Source organism: Canis lupus, chromosome 1, assembly GCF_003254725.2.
Source record: "Canis lupus dingo isolate Sandy chromosome 1, ASM325472v2, whole genome shotgun sequence".
Classification (NCBI taxonomy): domain Eukaryota; kingdom Metazoa; phylum Chordata; class Mammalia; order Carnivora; family Canidae; genus Canis; species Canis lupus.
In genome coordinates, this window is record NC_064243.1 from 589,833 (window position 1) to 606,810 (window position 16,978).

Sequence of the window (16,978 nt, forward strand, 5' to 3'; positions counted from 1 at the left end):
AGGTGGACAGTGGGTAGGAGGCCTGGGCGGGGGCAGGAGGTGGACAGTGGGCAGGAGGCCTGGACAGGATGTCAGGGCCTCAGGGGGAGAGGGAGGCTGTGCCCTCAGCTGCTTTCTCCTCTGGTTGGGGATGCCCTGGGTCCCCAAAGTCTGCTCATACCATGGGCTGCTCTGGTCTCTGACCCTGCTGCCCCTGCTCATCTCAGGAGGAGGCAGGCTTCCTGTTGCCCCTGGACTCTCCCAGGGAATCCGGTGGTCTTGGAGCCATGAGCTTCCCAGTGGGGGCTAGGGTCTCTGTGGTGGGCACCTGGCTGTGTGGCGAGAGAGCTCGGAGGCCCACTCACACCATCCTCTGTGGCTCCCGGGGGCGGGGGGGAGTGTGGCTCTCGAGAGGTGTCCATGCAGAGGGCTGTCATGGAGTTTGGCCCGACTGTCCAGGAGTGCTCACACCCCGCCTGCCCCGCCGTCTTCTGTGGAGTGTGGAGGGCTCGGCACTCAGGGCTGCTGGCTGTGACAGATGTGCTGGGGGCCGCTCAGGAGGTGGCCGTGGGGCCTGGGTTGGGACCTGGGCAGGGAAGGGCCATGAGCCCCAGGTGTCCAAGGGCCCTCCTGACACCATGGTCTCTTTACCTCCCCAGGTTTGGAAGGCATTTTGAGTCGCCGCTCCTCTGGCAGAGCATAGTCATGATCTTGACCATGTTACTGATGTTGAAGCTGTGCACTGAAGTCCGCGTGACAAATGAGCTGAACGTAAAACGCCGTTTCTTTGCAGGTTGGTGATGTGCAACTTTGGGAATAAAGCACTAAGTCCACAGGCCACGCTTGCCCCGGGTGTGGGGTTGGCTGCTACCCCAGCGGCTCTGGCTGCCGCAGACGGATGTTTGTGATTTCCTTGTGCTCCGTGTTTATTTAAAATGTTACCACTGCTTCCCTGGAATTTGGGCAAATTATTAACAGTCTCTGTTCCTGTACCCGTGATGGTCACGTGGGGCTGCTGAATTGGGGTTGGGTGCTGGCGTCTCCTTGGCCCGACCAGGTCAGAGGACATTACCCAAGAGGACGATTTTCTCTCCGTGTGTGGCTTTGCCTCGCGGGTACTGGGGGCCTGTGGCCGAGGGAACTGGGCTCTCTCCTGTCCCCTGTTACATGTTCACCCACAGTCGTGCTCGTGGTCTGGCGGGGTCGTGGCCTGATTGGGCCCTTGGGGGGCGATCCAGCCGGACGAGGACATGCTGCTCCGTGACCCTGAGCCTTGGGGAATACAGTGTCCTCCCTGCTTTTGCCTTTTCCTTTAAAGAAGCTCCTGCTGGGCTGCTGTGTGTCTGAGGGTGGAGGGCGGAGGCCTTCCTCCAGTTCTCCAGCAGGAGGGGGAACACAGCCCTTGCTTTGATCCATGTGTGTTTACTGTCCACGCTTCCTCCCACGACCGTTCCCACCGGTTTGTTGGGCGTGAGGCTCCTGGGGATGTGAGCTCCTGCGTTTCTATCCCTGAGCCTCTGTTCTTGCCGTGCAAGCGGATCCTTTCGTCTGTGTGGCTTCTGTTTTTAGAGTGAGGTAAAGGGAGGCTGATGTCAGTTTTCATAGAAAATAGGTCAGCCTGTGGCTCTGACGGGCAACCCTGGCCCAGGAGCATCCCTGCACCACGGAGACCACCTGTCTGCTCTGTGACCGTCTCCTCTTCGGGTCTGATCTCATTTCCCTGCTGTGAGGGGATGCAGGGCTGAGAGCAGGGCTGACCCCAGCCTTGGGGCAGGTGGCATTACCTTCTCTGCCCCCATCCCCCGTGACCCAAGGGCCCTCCCTCACTGCAGTGCCAAGGTGCTGTGGGCTCGGTCGTTCTGCTCACCCACGGATGAGGGATGGGCAGAGGAGGATGCATGCTGTCCCCTGTGCCTCAGGCTCTGAAATGTGAGACTGGGCGTCTGATCCTGTTGGAAATTGCGCGAAGGCTCTGGTGAGTGGGTGTCACATACGGTGGCTGCGTGTGTCCAGGCCATGGCGTGGGGTCTGGGTCCAACATCTTGGTGACCTCGTTGAAATGCAGGTCTTCCGGTGAGGGTGAGCAGGGCGCTGGGTTCTCGCTCCGTCTTACTGTCTTCTGTTGTGTATAAATTCCTCCAGGAGGAGTATTTCTGATTAACTAGAATGGATTCAGTTAAAATAGCAAATCCCAGGTTCTAGGGACAGGGCTGCCACCTGCATCGTAACAAATGACTCTCTGTGATGAGCAGGTGCATGGAGCCCAGGTCCGTTCATGGCCGGAAGCCAGGGCTGCAGAGATGATGAGGCAAGGCTGCTGGGGGGGTGGTTGTCCTGGACTTTCTGGGGGCCCCGTGTCAGTGCAGGCCTCAGAAGGGAAGGGGATACAGGAGGTGGTCAGGGATGGACCTGCGGCGCACGGGGCAGGGGCGGGGGCCCAGTGTACAGCAGGCTTGAGGGGCTGGAATGGTCCTCATCCCCCCCGGAGCCCTCATCTCCCTGTCTAGCCGGTGAGGATGAGGGGCCCTGAGCTTCAGCAGCTGATTCTGCCGACAGGTCAAGAGAGCAGGATGCGGGCTCTTGCCTGGACCCTCGGAAGGACCGCGCCCTGGTTTTGGCCTGGTGAGGCCATGGGGCCCCTCGTTCCCAGGTGCTGAGGTGATGAGTCTGTCCTAGGCCGTCAGGTTCATGTTGACTCATGGCGGTGGTGATGCACCCCTGCGCGGGGTCCGTGAGGAGACGCTGACATGAGGCTAGAGTTTTGTGGACAGACACGCAGGCAGGGTTGTGGTGGGCTCGGCCTTGCCCCTCGGCACAGCAGCCCCCGGGACGGCGGGCCTGCCCCTGCCTGGCTGGATGCCTCTCTACGGACTGTGTCTCATGACCCCTGGGCCCCAAAACCTTGGGTGGAAGACCCGCCCCTAAACCCCACATGCTGGGACTCGGCCAGATATGTGAGAATTTCTGAGACTCACCTTTAGTTCTCGAATTTAGTTTGATTTACATACTTTTGTGTGAGATACACAGCATGTCTCTAAGGGAAGCTTTTCAGTGAAATATGGTTTCCTTTCCTTTCCTCAGCCAGAAGTGGGAGGGTGGGTTGTGTGGGTTGTAGAGACCCTGACTGCTTCAGGCTGGGAGCTGCGGGGTCATGGGACTCAGTGCTGGGCCTCCCTGGGGAAGGTCGTGGCCCCCACTGCCCAGCGCTTTCTGAGGGGCGTTGGAGAGGTTGCCCTGTCAAGTACTCGATGCGGGGATACTGGAGTAGCCGTGTGCCAGTGTTCTCATGGAGTAGGCGGGCAGCCTGAAACAGTAATGGAAGCTTCAATGTTTTATGAGCGTCTTTTATAGAGGTTTTTAATTTTGAAGGTCAGCAGTTTAGCTTGGAAGTTGAGATTAAAGAAATAAATGGAATCAAAGGAGAGCTCTTTTACTATACCCGCCAACATGGGCTGCGTGTGCACCAAAACCGTGAAGAAGACGGCCTGAGTCATCATCAAGAAGTACTACACACACCTGGGCAGTAACTTCTACACCAATAAGCAAGTGTGTGAGGAGATGGCCATCATCCCCAGCGAGAAGCTCCACAACAAGATCGCAGGCTATGTCACATAGCTGATGAAGCAGATTCAGCGGGGCCTGGTGAGAGGCATCTCCATCAAGTTGCAGGAGGAGGAGAGAGAAAGGAGGGATAATTATGTGCCTGAGGTTACAGCCCTGGACCAGGAGATCATCGAGGTAGATCCTGACACTAAGGAGATATTGAAACTCTCTTGGACTTTGGAAGGTCACTCAGCCTACAGTTGGGATGAATTTCAAAATACCACGGGGATGGTGCAGCCCGGGTGGCTCAGCGGTTTAAAATAAAATCTTTAAAAAAAACAAAAAAACCACCACAGGGTGTTGTTTGAATCTTTCTGCTATGCTATAATATCTTCAATAAACCTTGGACAACAAAACAACAAAAGAAGGACTCAGAGGAGAAAAAGCAGGGTGTTTATTTATTTATTTAAAATATTTTATAAACTCTTGTGTGTTTGCATCGGTGAAAAAAAAAAAAGATTTTATGTCTTTATCCATGATGGACACACAGAGAGAGGCAGAAACACAGGCAGGGGGAGAAGCAGGCTCCCTGCGGGGAGCCCGACCTGGGCCTCAATCCCGGGTCTGCAGGATCAAACCCCAGGCTGAAGGAGACACTCACCAGCTGAGCCACCTAGGTGCCCAAAAAAAGCAGGTTATTTAAAAAAATAGATATATGAATTCTTATCTGATTATAAAGAGCAGTACATGCTTGTTGACATTTTGGGGAAGAGAGAGGAACGTAAGGTAAAAGCAGATAGTATCTGTGCAGGCGTCCAAAGTTGATAACTGGGAATGCAGGGACATGGTCGCAGACTATCTCCACCCACAAAGTTGGGATCTTTCCAAACTGAGGGTCAAATTCTTTTTTTTTTTTTTTTTAAAGATTCCATCTATTTATTCATGAGAGACACACACACACACAGAGGCAGAGACACAGGCTGAGAGAGAAGCAGGCTCCATGCAGGGAGCCCGATGTGGGACTCGATCCTGGGTCACCCAGACCATGCCATGGGCCAAAGGCAGATGATAAACCGCTGAACCACCCGGGCTGCCCCACGGGTCAAATTCTTAAACCTGCCTCAGTCCCCTGGGGGTTCTTTCTGGGCCCTTGATCATCCACCTTGGGCTCCCAGCCATGCCTGCGCCTCTGAGGATGGCCGGGCTCCCATGTTTTAGGAAGAAATGTCCTGGAGGAGCTGCCGTGCAGGCACCCGTAGCTGGAGTGAGGTCTGGTGTGACCTCCGTGGGCTCATCTCTCACGTTTCCTCGTGGAGAACCTGAGACGTGCCAAGCCTCGGTGCGCCCCCTGTGTTGTCACGTCCCTGCAGCCACGCCCAGGCCCTGCTCACATTGTCCACCTGCAGGTTTTGGAGCAACTTCCAGAACCGCTGTGTCTGCGGGTGGTTCGTGCTGCATCTCTGCAAGACGAGGACTTTGGAAAGCGCCGTAACACCACCATCAGCTGTGGAAAGTGGATTTGATCATGATCCAAGGTGTGGTGTAGACATCCATGTCCAGTGGTAGCTTCCTTCCTGCTTGCCAGCGGCTCTGTCCTTGGGTCAGGTGGCAGGCAGGACATGGCACCAGCTCTCTCTCATCCACAGCCCCCCCCCCACATCCCTTGGTTCCCTGGAGCTGCTCTGCTGTCACACGGGGCCTTGACTCTGTGGGGGAGGGCTGACCATGTGCCCCCGGGGGCTTGTGGGGAGCACAGGGAGGCCGAGCCCCCTCTGCACGTGGGCCGTGTCCTGCGTCTGCAAGCGATGCTCAAGAGGCCCTGCACGGAGGGGCCCGCTTGGCTTCTGCTGGCTGCTCAGGCATCACGGCTTCCCATCCCCAGTATGCCACCTGAAGGAACATGTACAACAGACACAAAGCCAGGTCCCGGGGTTGGGTCATGTCTGGGTTTGGCTCATGTGTTCTGCCCGGGGTGGTGTCCTCTCTCAGATGTGTAGTCAGCTGGGATGCTGTGGTGATGGGCACCCAGCACGTAGACCCATCTGTCGTGAGCCCGCAGGTGCACCCGCTGGCTGGAGGGCTCCTCTGAGCACACGCATCCCCTTGGACGTGCTATTCACTTATCCAATGGTGATCTCTGTTGATGAAAGGGAAGTAATCGCTTCCTTCTCTTTATTTGCAAGTTCTCAAAATCGTTTCCTTAGCATCTTGTGACAGTGATCACATTGTTTTCCTGTCCCGAGCATCCAGATGTAAGATCCCATATTGGATGGTGAGGCCTCATTTACGCCTGTGTGCCTCCAGGACCCTCTTCAAGTCGGCTCCTGACCTCTGGCCCAGACGAGTGGTCCCTTGGACCCCTGACCTCAGGGCGACGTGGAGCTCTGGGCGCACCCAGACTAGGCCTCGGCCATTTCCCCAAGGAGCCCTGGAGGCCATGCTCTGGTCACGGGGACACAGCTATGAGGGTGTCCTTGGCTATCTCAGAGGTGGGAGATGCCATGCGGACCTTGGTTATCTCAGAGGTTGGGCACGCTGACCCCTCTTGCTGAGTCTACACCCTGATTGCGTGGCTGATTTCCATGTGCTCCCCCAAGGCCCCAAGGGTGGGGAGTGGCAGGACTCAATTCCCTGTCTCCTCACCGGGGTCTTGGTCAGGGGGCTCCAGGAGCATCGTCTTACCGGGGGTCCCAGGACGACGCCCTCACCATTGGATTGCCTTGCATGTGGTCGCAGGGATTGGCACCTCCGTATGGGCGTGCCACCATCAAGCTGGGCTGGTTCTGGTTTGTTCCATCTGCAGCTCAGTCAGGTGGTCACTAGGGAACGGAAGTGTCTGGGGAGGTGGGTGAGGGTGGAGGATGGAGGTGAGGAGCGTGCTGACCGCAGTCGGGTGGTGCAGTTCTGAACACCCTGAAAACCACTGCCCTTTATGCTTTAAACGGATACGTTTTTACTGTATGTAGTTATGTCTGGAGAAAACTGTAAGAAACACGGGGGCGGGGGGGTCCACATCCCATTCTGAGGATGGACACCGAGGACCCCCCCCCCCCGCCCCAGAAGGTGTTCATCTGTGAGCCATTCTGCATTTTAAGGGTTGGTTGGTGTCCCGGAACGCCAGGCCCCACATCCCGTGGGTCTTGTCTGGACCTCCTCCTGGGGCCCTGGTCTCCAAGTCATCCTGTGGCCACCGCCCCCCTGCAGCCCCCCTCCGGGGGGTCCCTCCGTGCAGTGGATCCCGGGAAGCCCCTGGATGCAGCTCACAGCTCTCCGGCCTGCCCTCTACTGTCCTAAGCCGTGCTTGGCCCCCGGGCGGTGGCCCTCCCAACAGAACTCATGCCAGGACTTCTCTCTGGTCGTGTTCTGTCCCGGTTTTCGTGGCTGCTGGACGAGTAGCCCAGCATGGGGTGACTTGGGAAGATGGCAAGATGCTCACGCATTGCTGTCAGCAGGGACCACCCTGCAGCCATCTGCCAGGTCCCTTTACTCTGTCCCTCCCTCCGTCCCTTCTCTCCCCACTCGTGTGTGGGATGACCTTAAGTGGCCTCAGCTTTGTACCATGTGGTGGCCCAGCTCTGCGCGCACAACTGCGACCTGGGTGGGCGCTCTGTCTTTAATGATGTCATGGCAGTCATGCAGCATCGCACCTGTGGCCTGGGCCTATCCCCCTGGAACCAGCAGGCAGGGACGGGGATGCCTTGGGCAGCGGGCAGTGACCAGGCTCCGACATTTGTTTTTTTTGTTTTTTTTTATTTTTTTTTTTCCGACATTTGTTTTGGATCCTCAGTGCCTGGTCTGCAGGACACGTTCAGCGCTGAAGATGGTGGTTGTAGATGGTGCCCCTGTGGCTCTCCACCCATTCGCCCTGCCCAGTCCTGGGCCTCTGCCACACCCGGCCGTTCTGGCAGGTTCCCAGGCTCTGCCCGTGTTTGGGCATGGTGAGGCCCGAGGAGGGGACAGGGTGTGGGTGCCGTCCAGGCCTGCATCCCCTGCGTCCCCTCCCCCTTCCTCTGTGGAGGAAGTGTCTGCAGAGGTGAAGTTGGTCTCAAGCAAGAAATAGAAGGAAGGGCTGTGTCAGGCCAGGCCTGGGTGTTCAGAGCCCAGCACTTCCAGGCTGTGGTGCCGGGGGCACGGGAGTGTGGGCGGCGGGGACAGCAGGGAGCTGTCCAAGGAGCCCTCGTGGGCCGGGCAGCCAGTTCCCTTGGGCAGGGCTGGGGCACCTGCTGGCCCCAAGCCGTGGAGCCAATCCAGTGTTCCGCTGCTGACATGCACACTGTCCTTTTAGAGGTGGAGCCTCGCCACTTGGCAGATAAACCCGTGCCCCGAGTGTAGGGCACCTCCCATCATCTTCCAGACAGCGTCCCGGCTGCAGCCTGGAGGCTTGGAGTCTGGGCGGCCTCCTGGGCAGCACGGCACAGGGGTGTAGGGTCTGTGGTGTAGCCGGGCCACGGGGGAGCGGGGTCCCCCAGGATGGGGTCCTCTGGGGCTTGCTGGTGCCGTTCTGGCACCGTGGACTGCGGCCTTATGTGTGAGCTACGTGCCTTTCGGGTCCCAGGCTGAGCTGGCTCCCCTTCCACATGGGTGTTTCTGTGCGTCCCCAAGGACGCTTGCTGGAGCAGCCCCCAGAGAGCCGCCTGGGGCGCTGCGTACTCCCGTCTTGGGGTGAGTAGAGGTGGCCTGGGCTGCCTGTCAGCGCAGCTGGACTCCATGGGCCCTGACCTCAGAGGAGGGGAAAACGAGGTAACCTTTCATGTTCGCCTAGATCTCCTCCTCCTTCTCCAGGCACTTCTGTTGGAAGGAGGCTAGGTTTGGAGAAAAAATTGTGTAAAAAGTGAATTTCCTAATAACCGGGAAACCAAGACCTTGCCCTTCTGTTGCAATGTTTTTAGTTTTTTTGTTCTTTAAAAAAGAAACGCAAAGAGGGCGGGAGCCACAGCAGCTAATGAGTGTTAAAACCAGTCTGTTTCTGTCTCTTCCTTCTTTCTGTTTCTTTAAATGTAGCTGCAGATAATAAGGACGAAGAAGTCAAGGTGCCCCCCAGGCGGTTGTATCTGGGTACGTACTACCGCGCGGGGCTGCCCCAGGACCCCTCACCTCCCCAGCCTGCTCAGCCCTTACCAGCATGCTCCCGGCCTGTGACTCGGTTTACTAAGTGTGGCCATGTCTCCAGCAAGCTAACCGACCCAGAGCCTGCTGTTCTGAAGCATGAGCTAGTTCCTAGAGCCCACCCAGCGTGCGCGCGAGAGAGAGAAAGAGAGAGAGAGAGAGAAACCGGGGATGGGGAAGTGAAACAGGTGAGGGTACAAGTTTGTATTAGATTCATCCCCAAATGTTCTACTCCTTTTGATGCTATGGAAAATGGAACTGTGTTTGTGGCTTCATGTCAGGTGGTTTAGTGAAATCTTGTAGAAATAAAGTTGATTTTCACATATGGATCTTGTGTTCTGCAGCTTTGCTGGCCTCATTCATTAGTTCAATAGCTTTTTGGTGTGTCCCTTGGGATTTCTCTGTGTACAATCATATCCTTGGGATGCCTGGGGGAATCAGCAGTTGGCTGCCTGCCTTCGGCTCAGGTCATGATCCCGGGGTTCTGGGATCAAGTCTCACGTCAGGTTCTGTGCATGGAGCCTGCTTCTCCCTCTGCCTGTATCTCTGCCTCTCTCTGTGTCTCTCATGAATAAATAAATCTTTTTTTTTTTTGAAAAAAGATCACATCCTCTGTGCAGAGAGGTAGTGTTGCTTTCTCCTCTGCAATCTGGATGCTTCTTCTAATTCTTGCCTTGTCCCCCTGGAGTCAGAGTTGGCTGCACAGTGAGCCTGGACCTGCTTGTCGTGCTCCCGGGCTTCACAGGAAGGTGTCTGTCACCACCAGGCACAGTGTTGGCACGGATCCCATGTAGCTGCCTTCTGTTACATGATGCAGGAACCTTCCTACTTTGAGTTTGTGTTTTATTTATCATGAAATGGTGTTGAAGGTTTTTTTTTTTTTTTTAAGATTTTATTCATTTATACATGACAGACACACACACACACACACACACACACACACACACACACAGAGAGAGAAAGGCAGAGGCAGAGGGAGAAGCAGGCTCCATGCAAGGAGCCCGACGTGGGACTTGATCCAGGAACCTCAGGGTCATGTCCTGGGCTGAAGGCAGGCACCAAACCGCTGAGTCACCAAGGGATCCCTGGTGTTGAAGTTTGATGCTTCCCTATGTGTGTTGAGATGATCATGTAGTTTTGTCTTTCATTCTGCATTGATTGACGTTGTATGTTGGACCAACATGGCATTCTTGGGATCAACCCCATCTCGCCGTGAGCTAAGATCCTTTTTATAAGTTGCTGGATTCCACTGCTAGGACTATGTCAAGGATTTTTGTGTCCAGATTCATAAGGGATATTGGTCTGCCTTTTTTTTTTTTTTTTTTTTTTAATTCGTGAGGACTTTGGTTTCAGTATCAGGATAGTACTGGTCTGGGAAGACAGGTTGGGAATGGAAATGTTCCCTCCTCTTCTATTTTAAGTTTGTAAAGGATTGCTATCAATTCTTTATTAAGACATGTTTTTTAATTGAGGACACTTGGGGAGCTCAGTGGTTGAGCACCTGCCTTTGGCTCGGGGGTGACCTGGATCCTAGGATCGAGTCCCACATTGGGCTCCCCAGAGGGAGCCTGCTTCTCTCTCTGCCTCTCTCTGTGTGTCTCTCATGAATAAATAAATAATATCTTAAACAATTTTTTAAATTGAGATATAACTAACATTAGCTTCAAGTATATAGTAAGTTTAGTATCAGTCATCAAAAAAATTTTGTTTATGATGACTTTTAAGATCTCTCGCTGAGCTGCTTTCAAATACACGGCATAGTATCATGGCACAGTATTGTCAGCCACAGTCAGCGAGCTGTGCCTTCCATCCCCGTGACCTGTTTATTCTGTAACTAAACCTCGTACCTTGTGACCCCTCACCCGTTCTGCGTAGCCAGAATCCCCCACCGGTCTGTCCTCTGTATCTGTGGGCTGTCTCACTTCTTTAGATTCCGCTTATAAATGCAGCCATCTGGAGTTTGTTCTCCTGACTGACCTGGCTCCCTTAGAGTGAGACAGGGTCCCTCCCTCTATCCCCAGATAGCAGGACATCTTCCTTTCTGATGCTGAGTACGATCCTGTTGTTCATACACACCACGTGTTCTTGGGGTGCTTTCCAATCTTGGCTGCTGCAGATGTAGGGGTGCGTGTGTCTGTTTGAATCTATGTTTTTGTTTGCTTCGGATAAACCCCTCCTCGTGGAATTGCTGTTGTAGGGTATTTCTATTTTTAGTTTCTTGCAGAACGGTGTCCGTGCTGTGTCTTGTGGACACAGCAGCTTGCACTCCCAGCAGCAGCACACAGGGCTCCCTTTCTACCACATCCTTGCCAGCACCTGCGGTTTCTTGTGTTTTTGAGAAGAGTCCCTCTGGCAGGTGGAGGTGGTGTTTCCTTATGTGCTTTGATAGTTTTCTCTGTTGTGTGGCAGCTTTCAGTTTGATGCAATCCCAGTTCTTTACTTTTGCTTTTGTTTCCTTTGCTTTTGGCGTTAGATCCAAACACTCAACATGAGACCAATGTCAAGGAGCTTATTGCTCCCTACATTTCCTTCTAGGAGGGTTTGTTTTTTAATTGAAATATATTTGGTATATAACATTGTGGAAATTTAAGGTGTATAGCATGCCGATACGTTCATATATTGTAATATCACTATTGTAGTGATGATTGGCACGTCTGTCTTACCATGTAGTTATAATTTCCTCATAGTGGTTGGAATAATGACGTTCTAGTCTCTGCGAGCATGGTGGTCGCTGTACCATGTTTTCCCTATTCACTGACTGTGGCTGGATCTCGAGGGCCTGTGTACGTCTCATTGCATGTTTATTGATTCTTTGTTTGGTAGAATGAGCCAGTGAAGCTCTCTGGGCCTGGACTTCCCTTTGTGGAAAGTATTAAAATTTCCAGGTTAGTCTCTTATAAGTCTATCCAGATTTTCTATTTCTTCCTGAGTTATTCTTCACAGTTTCTTGGAATTTGTCCACTTACCCTCATTTGCTGATGAATACTTTTCATCTTATTTTTGTTTCCTGTGCAGTGGTTCCTTGTTCATCCCTGACTGGAGTAGCATCGGTCCTTTCCTCTTTCTTTTTTCTCCTGGTTGTTCTAGCTAAAGGTTTGTCAATTTTATTGGTTTTCTTTCCCCCAAAAGAACCAATTTTTGGTTTTGTTGATTTTCTTTGTTGTTTTTCTATTCTCTACTGTGTTTATTTTAATTCTAGTATTTATTTCTTTCCTTCTGCTTACTTTGGATTTAGTTTGCTTTTCCTACTTTCCTAAGGGAAGAAGGTTAGACTATTGGTTTGAAATGTTTTTTCTTGGGACGCCTGAGTGGCTTAGCACTTGGGTGTCTGCCTTCAGCCCAGGGCGTGAACCTGGAGACCCAGGATTGAGTCCCGCATTGGGCTCCCTGCATGGAGCCTGCTCCTCCCTCTGCCTCTGCCTGTGTCTCTGCCTCTCTCATGAATAAGTAAATAAAATCTTTTTTAAAAATTAAATATTTTTTCTTTTTATTTATTTTTTTAAAGATTTTATTTATTCAAGAGAGACACACACACACAGAGAGGCAGAGACAGGGGCAGAGGGAGAGGCAGGCTCCAAGCAGGGAGCCTGATGTGGGACTCGATCCCGGGTCTCCAGGATCACACCCTGTGCTGAAGGTGGCGCTAAACTGCTGAGCCACCCAGGGAACCCCCTTTTCTTTTTAAATGTGGCATTTTTAGCCATAAAGTTCTAACAAATGCTTCCAGTGCATCTACAAGTTTTGGTATATTGTGCTTTCATTTTAATTGGTGTTAAATATTTTCTAATTTCCTTGAGAATACTTATTTGACCCACTTTTTATTTTTGTATGTTGTTTAATTTGCACATATTTGTGAAATCCCCAGATTTCCATCTGTTACTGATTTCTAATTCAGTCCATTGTAATTGGAGAATATTCTTTGTATTATTCCAGTCATTTTATTTTGGGGCTTGTGTCATGGCCTTGCAGAAGGTCTGTCCTGGGGATGCCTGTAAGCCTGACATGCACTATGAGTCCATTAGCTTCACGGAGTTCAGATCTTTCCTTTGTCCCTGTCTGGTCGTCATACCCATTACTAAGACCATATGTGGAAATCTCCCACTATTTTTGAATTATTCAGTTTTCTTTTCACTTCTGTCAGGTTTTGCCCTCTGTGTTTTGGGGGACAGTTGTTAGGTGCATCTGTGTTTATGTTTATAGTTTTATCTAACTGATGGATTGGCCTTTTATTGTTATAAACTGTTCCTTTATTTCCAATAATTTTGTTTTGTTTTAAAGTCTGTTTCTTTCTGATCTTACTATATCTATTCCTGATCTATGGTTGCTGTTGTGTGGTGTTTTTTCCCATTCTTTTACTTTAAAAATTTTTTTAAAAAGATTTTATTTATTTATTCATAAGAGACACACACACAGAGAGAGAGAGAGATTGGCAGAGACACAGGCCGAGGGAGAAAGCAGGCTTCATGCAGGGAGCCTGATATGGGACTTGATCCTGGGTCTCCAGGATCACACCCTATGCTGAAGGTGACACTAAACCACTGAGCCACCCAGGCTGCCCTCTTTTACTTTTTTTTAAAAAAAGATTTTATTTATTCATTTGAGAGAGGGAGCGCAAGCAGGCAGAACCACAGGTAAAGGGAGAAGCAGACTCCCCATTGAGCAGGGAACCTGACCAGAACTCGATCCCAGGAGCTGGAGGTTACAATCTGAGCTGAAGGTGGCAGCCCGCCAGGCACCCCATCTTAGTGATCTTTTAAACCATACATATTCTATTTCCTTAGTGGTTGCTTTAAGGGTTAAATATGTTTCTTAGCAGTATCTATTTGTACTAACTTAACTTATACTAATTTTTTAATCAGTTAAGAGAGGAAAGAAAAAATACCCACTTACTCTATCTTTTATAATTATGTACATAATTGCCCTTACTCACCCTCTTTGTTTTTTCATGTACATCAGCATTATTGTCTGATGTCACTTGCTTTCAGCATGAAGAATTTATTTTTAGTATTTCCTGAAGTTGGGTCTGCTAACAACAAATTCTCTAAGTTCTTATTTGAGAATGTCTTTTTTTTTTTTTTTTTGCTTTTGTTTTGAGAAAAAGTTTCCTGAATGTAAGAATCTCAGTTGACAGTTTCAGTGTTTCAAATATAGTAGTCATTTTTTTTCTTTTTGATTTCAACATTTTAAAAAATTTTATTTATTTATTTTATTTTTATTTTTTATTTTTTATTTATTTTATTTTATTTTATTTTATTTTATTTTATTTTATTTTTTTTATTTATTTACTTATGATAGTCACAGAGAGAGAGAGAGGCAGAGACACAGGCAGAGGGAGAAGCAGGCTCCATGCACCGGGAGCCCGACGTGGGATTCGATCCTGGGTCTCCAGGATCGCGCCCTGGGCCAAAGGCAGGCGCTAAACCGCTGTGCCACCCAGGGATCCCTATTTATTTATTTTTAAAAATTTATTTATTATAGTCACAGAGAGAGAGAGAGAGAGAGAGAGAGAGGCAGAGACATAGGCAGAGGGAGAAGCAGGCTCCATGCACCGGGAGCCCGACGTGGGATTCGATCCCAGGTCTCCAGGATCGCACCCTGGGCCAAAGGCAGGCGCTAAACCGCTGCGCCACCCAGGAATCCCAGATTTTTTTTTTTTTCTTTTCAACTTGTAGACTGTGTGTGAGGGTGTGGACATCTTTGTATTTATTCTGCTTGATGTTGGTTGAGCTTTGTGGGAGTGTAGATTAATATTTTCATAAAATTTGGGAAGTTTTCAGTAATTGCTTCTTTGAATATTTTTCTTCTCTCTCTACCCTCAGTGCACCCATTTTGCATATATTGATATGTTTAATTTTGTTTCACATTTCTCTGTGGGGTCTGTTCATTTTTCTCAATTCTATTTTCTCATTGGTTGTCAGATTGCGTCATCTCTGTTGACCTGTCGTCAAGTTCACTGACCCCTCTGCCAACTCAAATCTCATGTGGAGCTTCTGTTGTGAGATTTATATTTCAGCTATTTTACTTTTCCATTTCTGAATTTTCATTTGGTACCTTCTCTTTCTATTGATTTTCTATCTGATGAGACATTGTCGTTATGTCCTCCTTTATGATTTCCTTTAGTTCTTTGAACATGTTTATAACTGTTGCAGTCATTTCTGCTAAGTCCAGTGTCTGTGTCCCTTCAAAAGTCATTTTGTTTCCTTTTATTTTCCTTCTGTGTATGGGCTACTTTCCCATTTCTTTGCAATTCTCAAATATTTTGTTGAAACTGTGTGTTGTAAAATATTGTAGGAACTCTGGATCCTGGGCCCCCACCCCTTTGTGGAGGGAAGCTTGCTTATTGTTTAGTGAGTTGCCTAGACCTGTGCCAACTCCAAACCTCTCCTCTCTCAGCCCGGCCGTGGTGCCAGCTAAGTCTTTGACTCTCCTGGGTCCCATCAGGCTCCTGGGTGGCCTCCTTCCGTTGGAATCACTGACCTGTTAGCCTCCACAAAGGGCTGGTAGTTTGCTCCATTGGTTTTGGTAACGCCCTGTGGTGTGCACTTTCAGGTCTGATCAGTTGAAGCCAGGCAAGGGGATTTTGAGGATGGTCTTTGACGACTGCTGTGTCCCCAGGAGGCGCCTCCTTGGTTGCTTTCACCTGATAACCAGCAGGTGTGCTGTCTCACTAGCTCTCACGGAGCCACTGGCTTCCTCTTACTTGCTCCACTACCGAGTCCCCCACTGTTCTTGTTGGTGCCTTAAGCTTGAACTTGCTTGTGCTCTGTTCTAACCAAAGTTAGTCCCTGTCGGGAGAGCTAGTTCTATGTGCCCCACTCCTGAGGCAGAGCCTCTGAGCTCCTCCTCGGAATGCATGCACTGAGGGGATTGTAACCCTAGGTCTCCTTGGTTTGCTCTTCCCAGTGTGGACAAACTAGGGTAGGACAGTATTCTCTGCTCGCTGCAGGAGTTGAGCCTGTGTCCTATGAATGGGGCTGGGAGGGGCCGGGGAGCCCTGACTTCTGTGCCCTTCTTGCCTGGAATAGACTAGGAGCTGAGCTGAGGGATGAGAAGTGCTGGGCACCTGCTGCTCCTGGGGAGAGACCACAGCCCTACCAGGCTACAGCTCAGTCTTTTCTAGAGTAGAGTTTCTTCATTGCTGTGTGGCCTGAGGACACTTTACAGTGATTTTACATGGTTGATTTTTTTTTTTTTTAAGATTTTATTTGGGTAGGAAATATCAGAAAGGGAGACAGAACATAAAGACTCCTAACTCTGGGAAATGAACTAGGGGTGGTGGAAGGGGAGGAGGGCGGGAGATGGGGGTGAATGGGTGATGGGCACTGAGGGGGGCACTTGATGGGATGAGCACTGGGAGTTATTCTGTATGTTGGCAAATTGAACACCAATAAAAAATAAATTTATTATTAAAAAATAAAAAATAAAACAAAGTAAATACAGAAAAAAAAGATTTTATTTATTTATTCATGAGAGACATACAGAGAGAGAGGCAGAGACACAGGCAGAGAGAGAAGCAGGCTCCATGCAGGGAGCCTGATGTGGGACTCGATCCAGGGTCTCCAGGATCATGCCCTGAGCTAAAGGCGGCACTAAACTCCTGAGCCACCAGGGCTGCCCTACATGGTTGATTTTTAGAAGACACAGCAGTTAATGTTGTTTTGCTGGGAGACATCACCCCGGGATTGCTGTCCACTCCTGCTTGCAGTTTCACTGACAGGATCCCTGGTGGCCAGAGTAGCAGGAAGTTCCAGGCTGGGAGGGCAAGTAGCATTTGTCTTTATTTATAGCTGCACGGAAGGATGGACTTGGGGCCTTGCCTGTCTGTCCTCAGTTGGTTTTGTGTTCAGGGGCTGATATGGTGCTGTGTTTGCCTCAGTGAAGGTCACGTTCTCCACTAAGTGTTTAGAAGTAGCCTTAAAACTTTAACTGTGAAGTGAAGTTGCTGTTTTGACTTAGGGAAGAGCTGTGTATCCCAGCCCATCTGGGTCAGGCCCTTCTGGTACTTTCTGCTCAGTGCAGCTGGGGTGCTTGTGTTGTGAGGCAGCTTGGAAGCTGCTCAGGGACTTGGGTGAGGTTTTGTGGGCCAGAGCAAGCAGCCTGTTTGTGTGTCGGTGGCACGGGAACTCGGGGCCTCAACTGGGGACCTCTTGTCCAGTGTCGGGTGGCCCACCCAGCGGAAATTGTTAGTAAAAAACTGCCCAGAAATCCTATAGGATGAAAGGAAAAGGCTCTTGCAGTTTAGGAACGTCACCTCTGCTGGGGGTCGGCCCGGGTCACAGTGGGATCCCTCTAGGGCAGCAGTTTTGAACCCGGCCCGGTGTTCCTGCTTGCTGGTTAGCTGTACTCAGTC

At 50.7% G+C, this 16,978-nt stretch overlaps 1 protein-coding gene and 1 pseudogene across 10 annotated transcripts in view; both read left to right on the plus strand.

Moving 5' to 3' along the window:
- The window catches only part of SLC66A2 (solute carrier family 66 member 2), a 44,690-nt gene that overhangs the window by 6,266 nt on the left and 21,446 nt on the right, over positions 1 to 16,978 (plus strand). For 7 of the 10 annotated variants that reach the window (XR_004810801.2, XR_004810798.2, XR_007411318.1 and 4 more), the window contains exons 3-5: positions 639 to 772; positions 8,524 to 8,577; positions 11,644 to 11,721. Coding sequence is in view for 7 of the 10 variants with exons in the window: in XM_035708830.2 (XP_035564723.1) it covers positions 639 to 772; positions 8,524 to 8,577; positions 11,644 to 11,721 (266 nt within the window). In the remaining 3 variants the exon portion in view is untranslated. The remainder of the gene's footprint in view (positions 1 to 638; positions 773 to 8,523; positions 8,578 to 11,643; positions 11,722 to 16,978) is intronic. The other 3 variants (XM_035708835.2, XM_035708826.2, XM_035708825.2) reach the window with 2 other exon arrangements.
- LOC118352895 (40S ribosomal protein S17-like) lies at positions 3,350 to 3,872 on the plus strand (annotated as a pseudogene).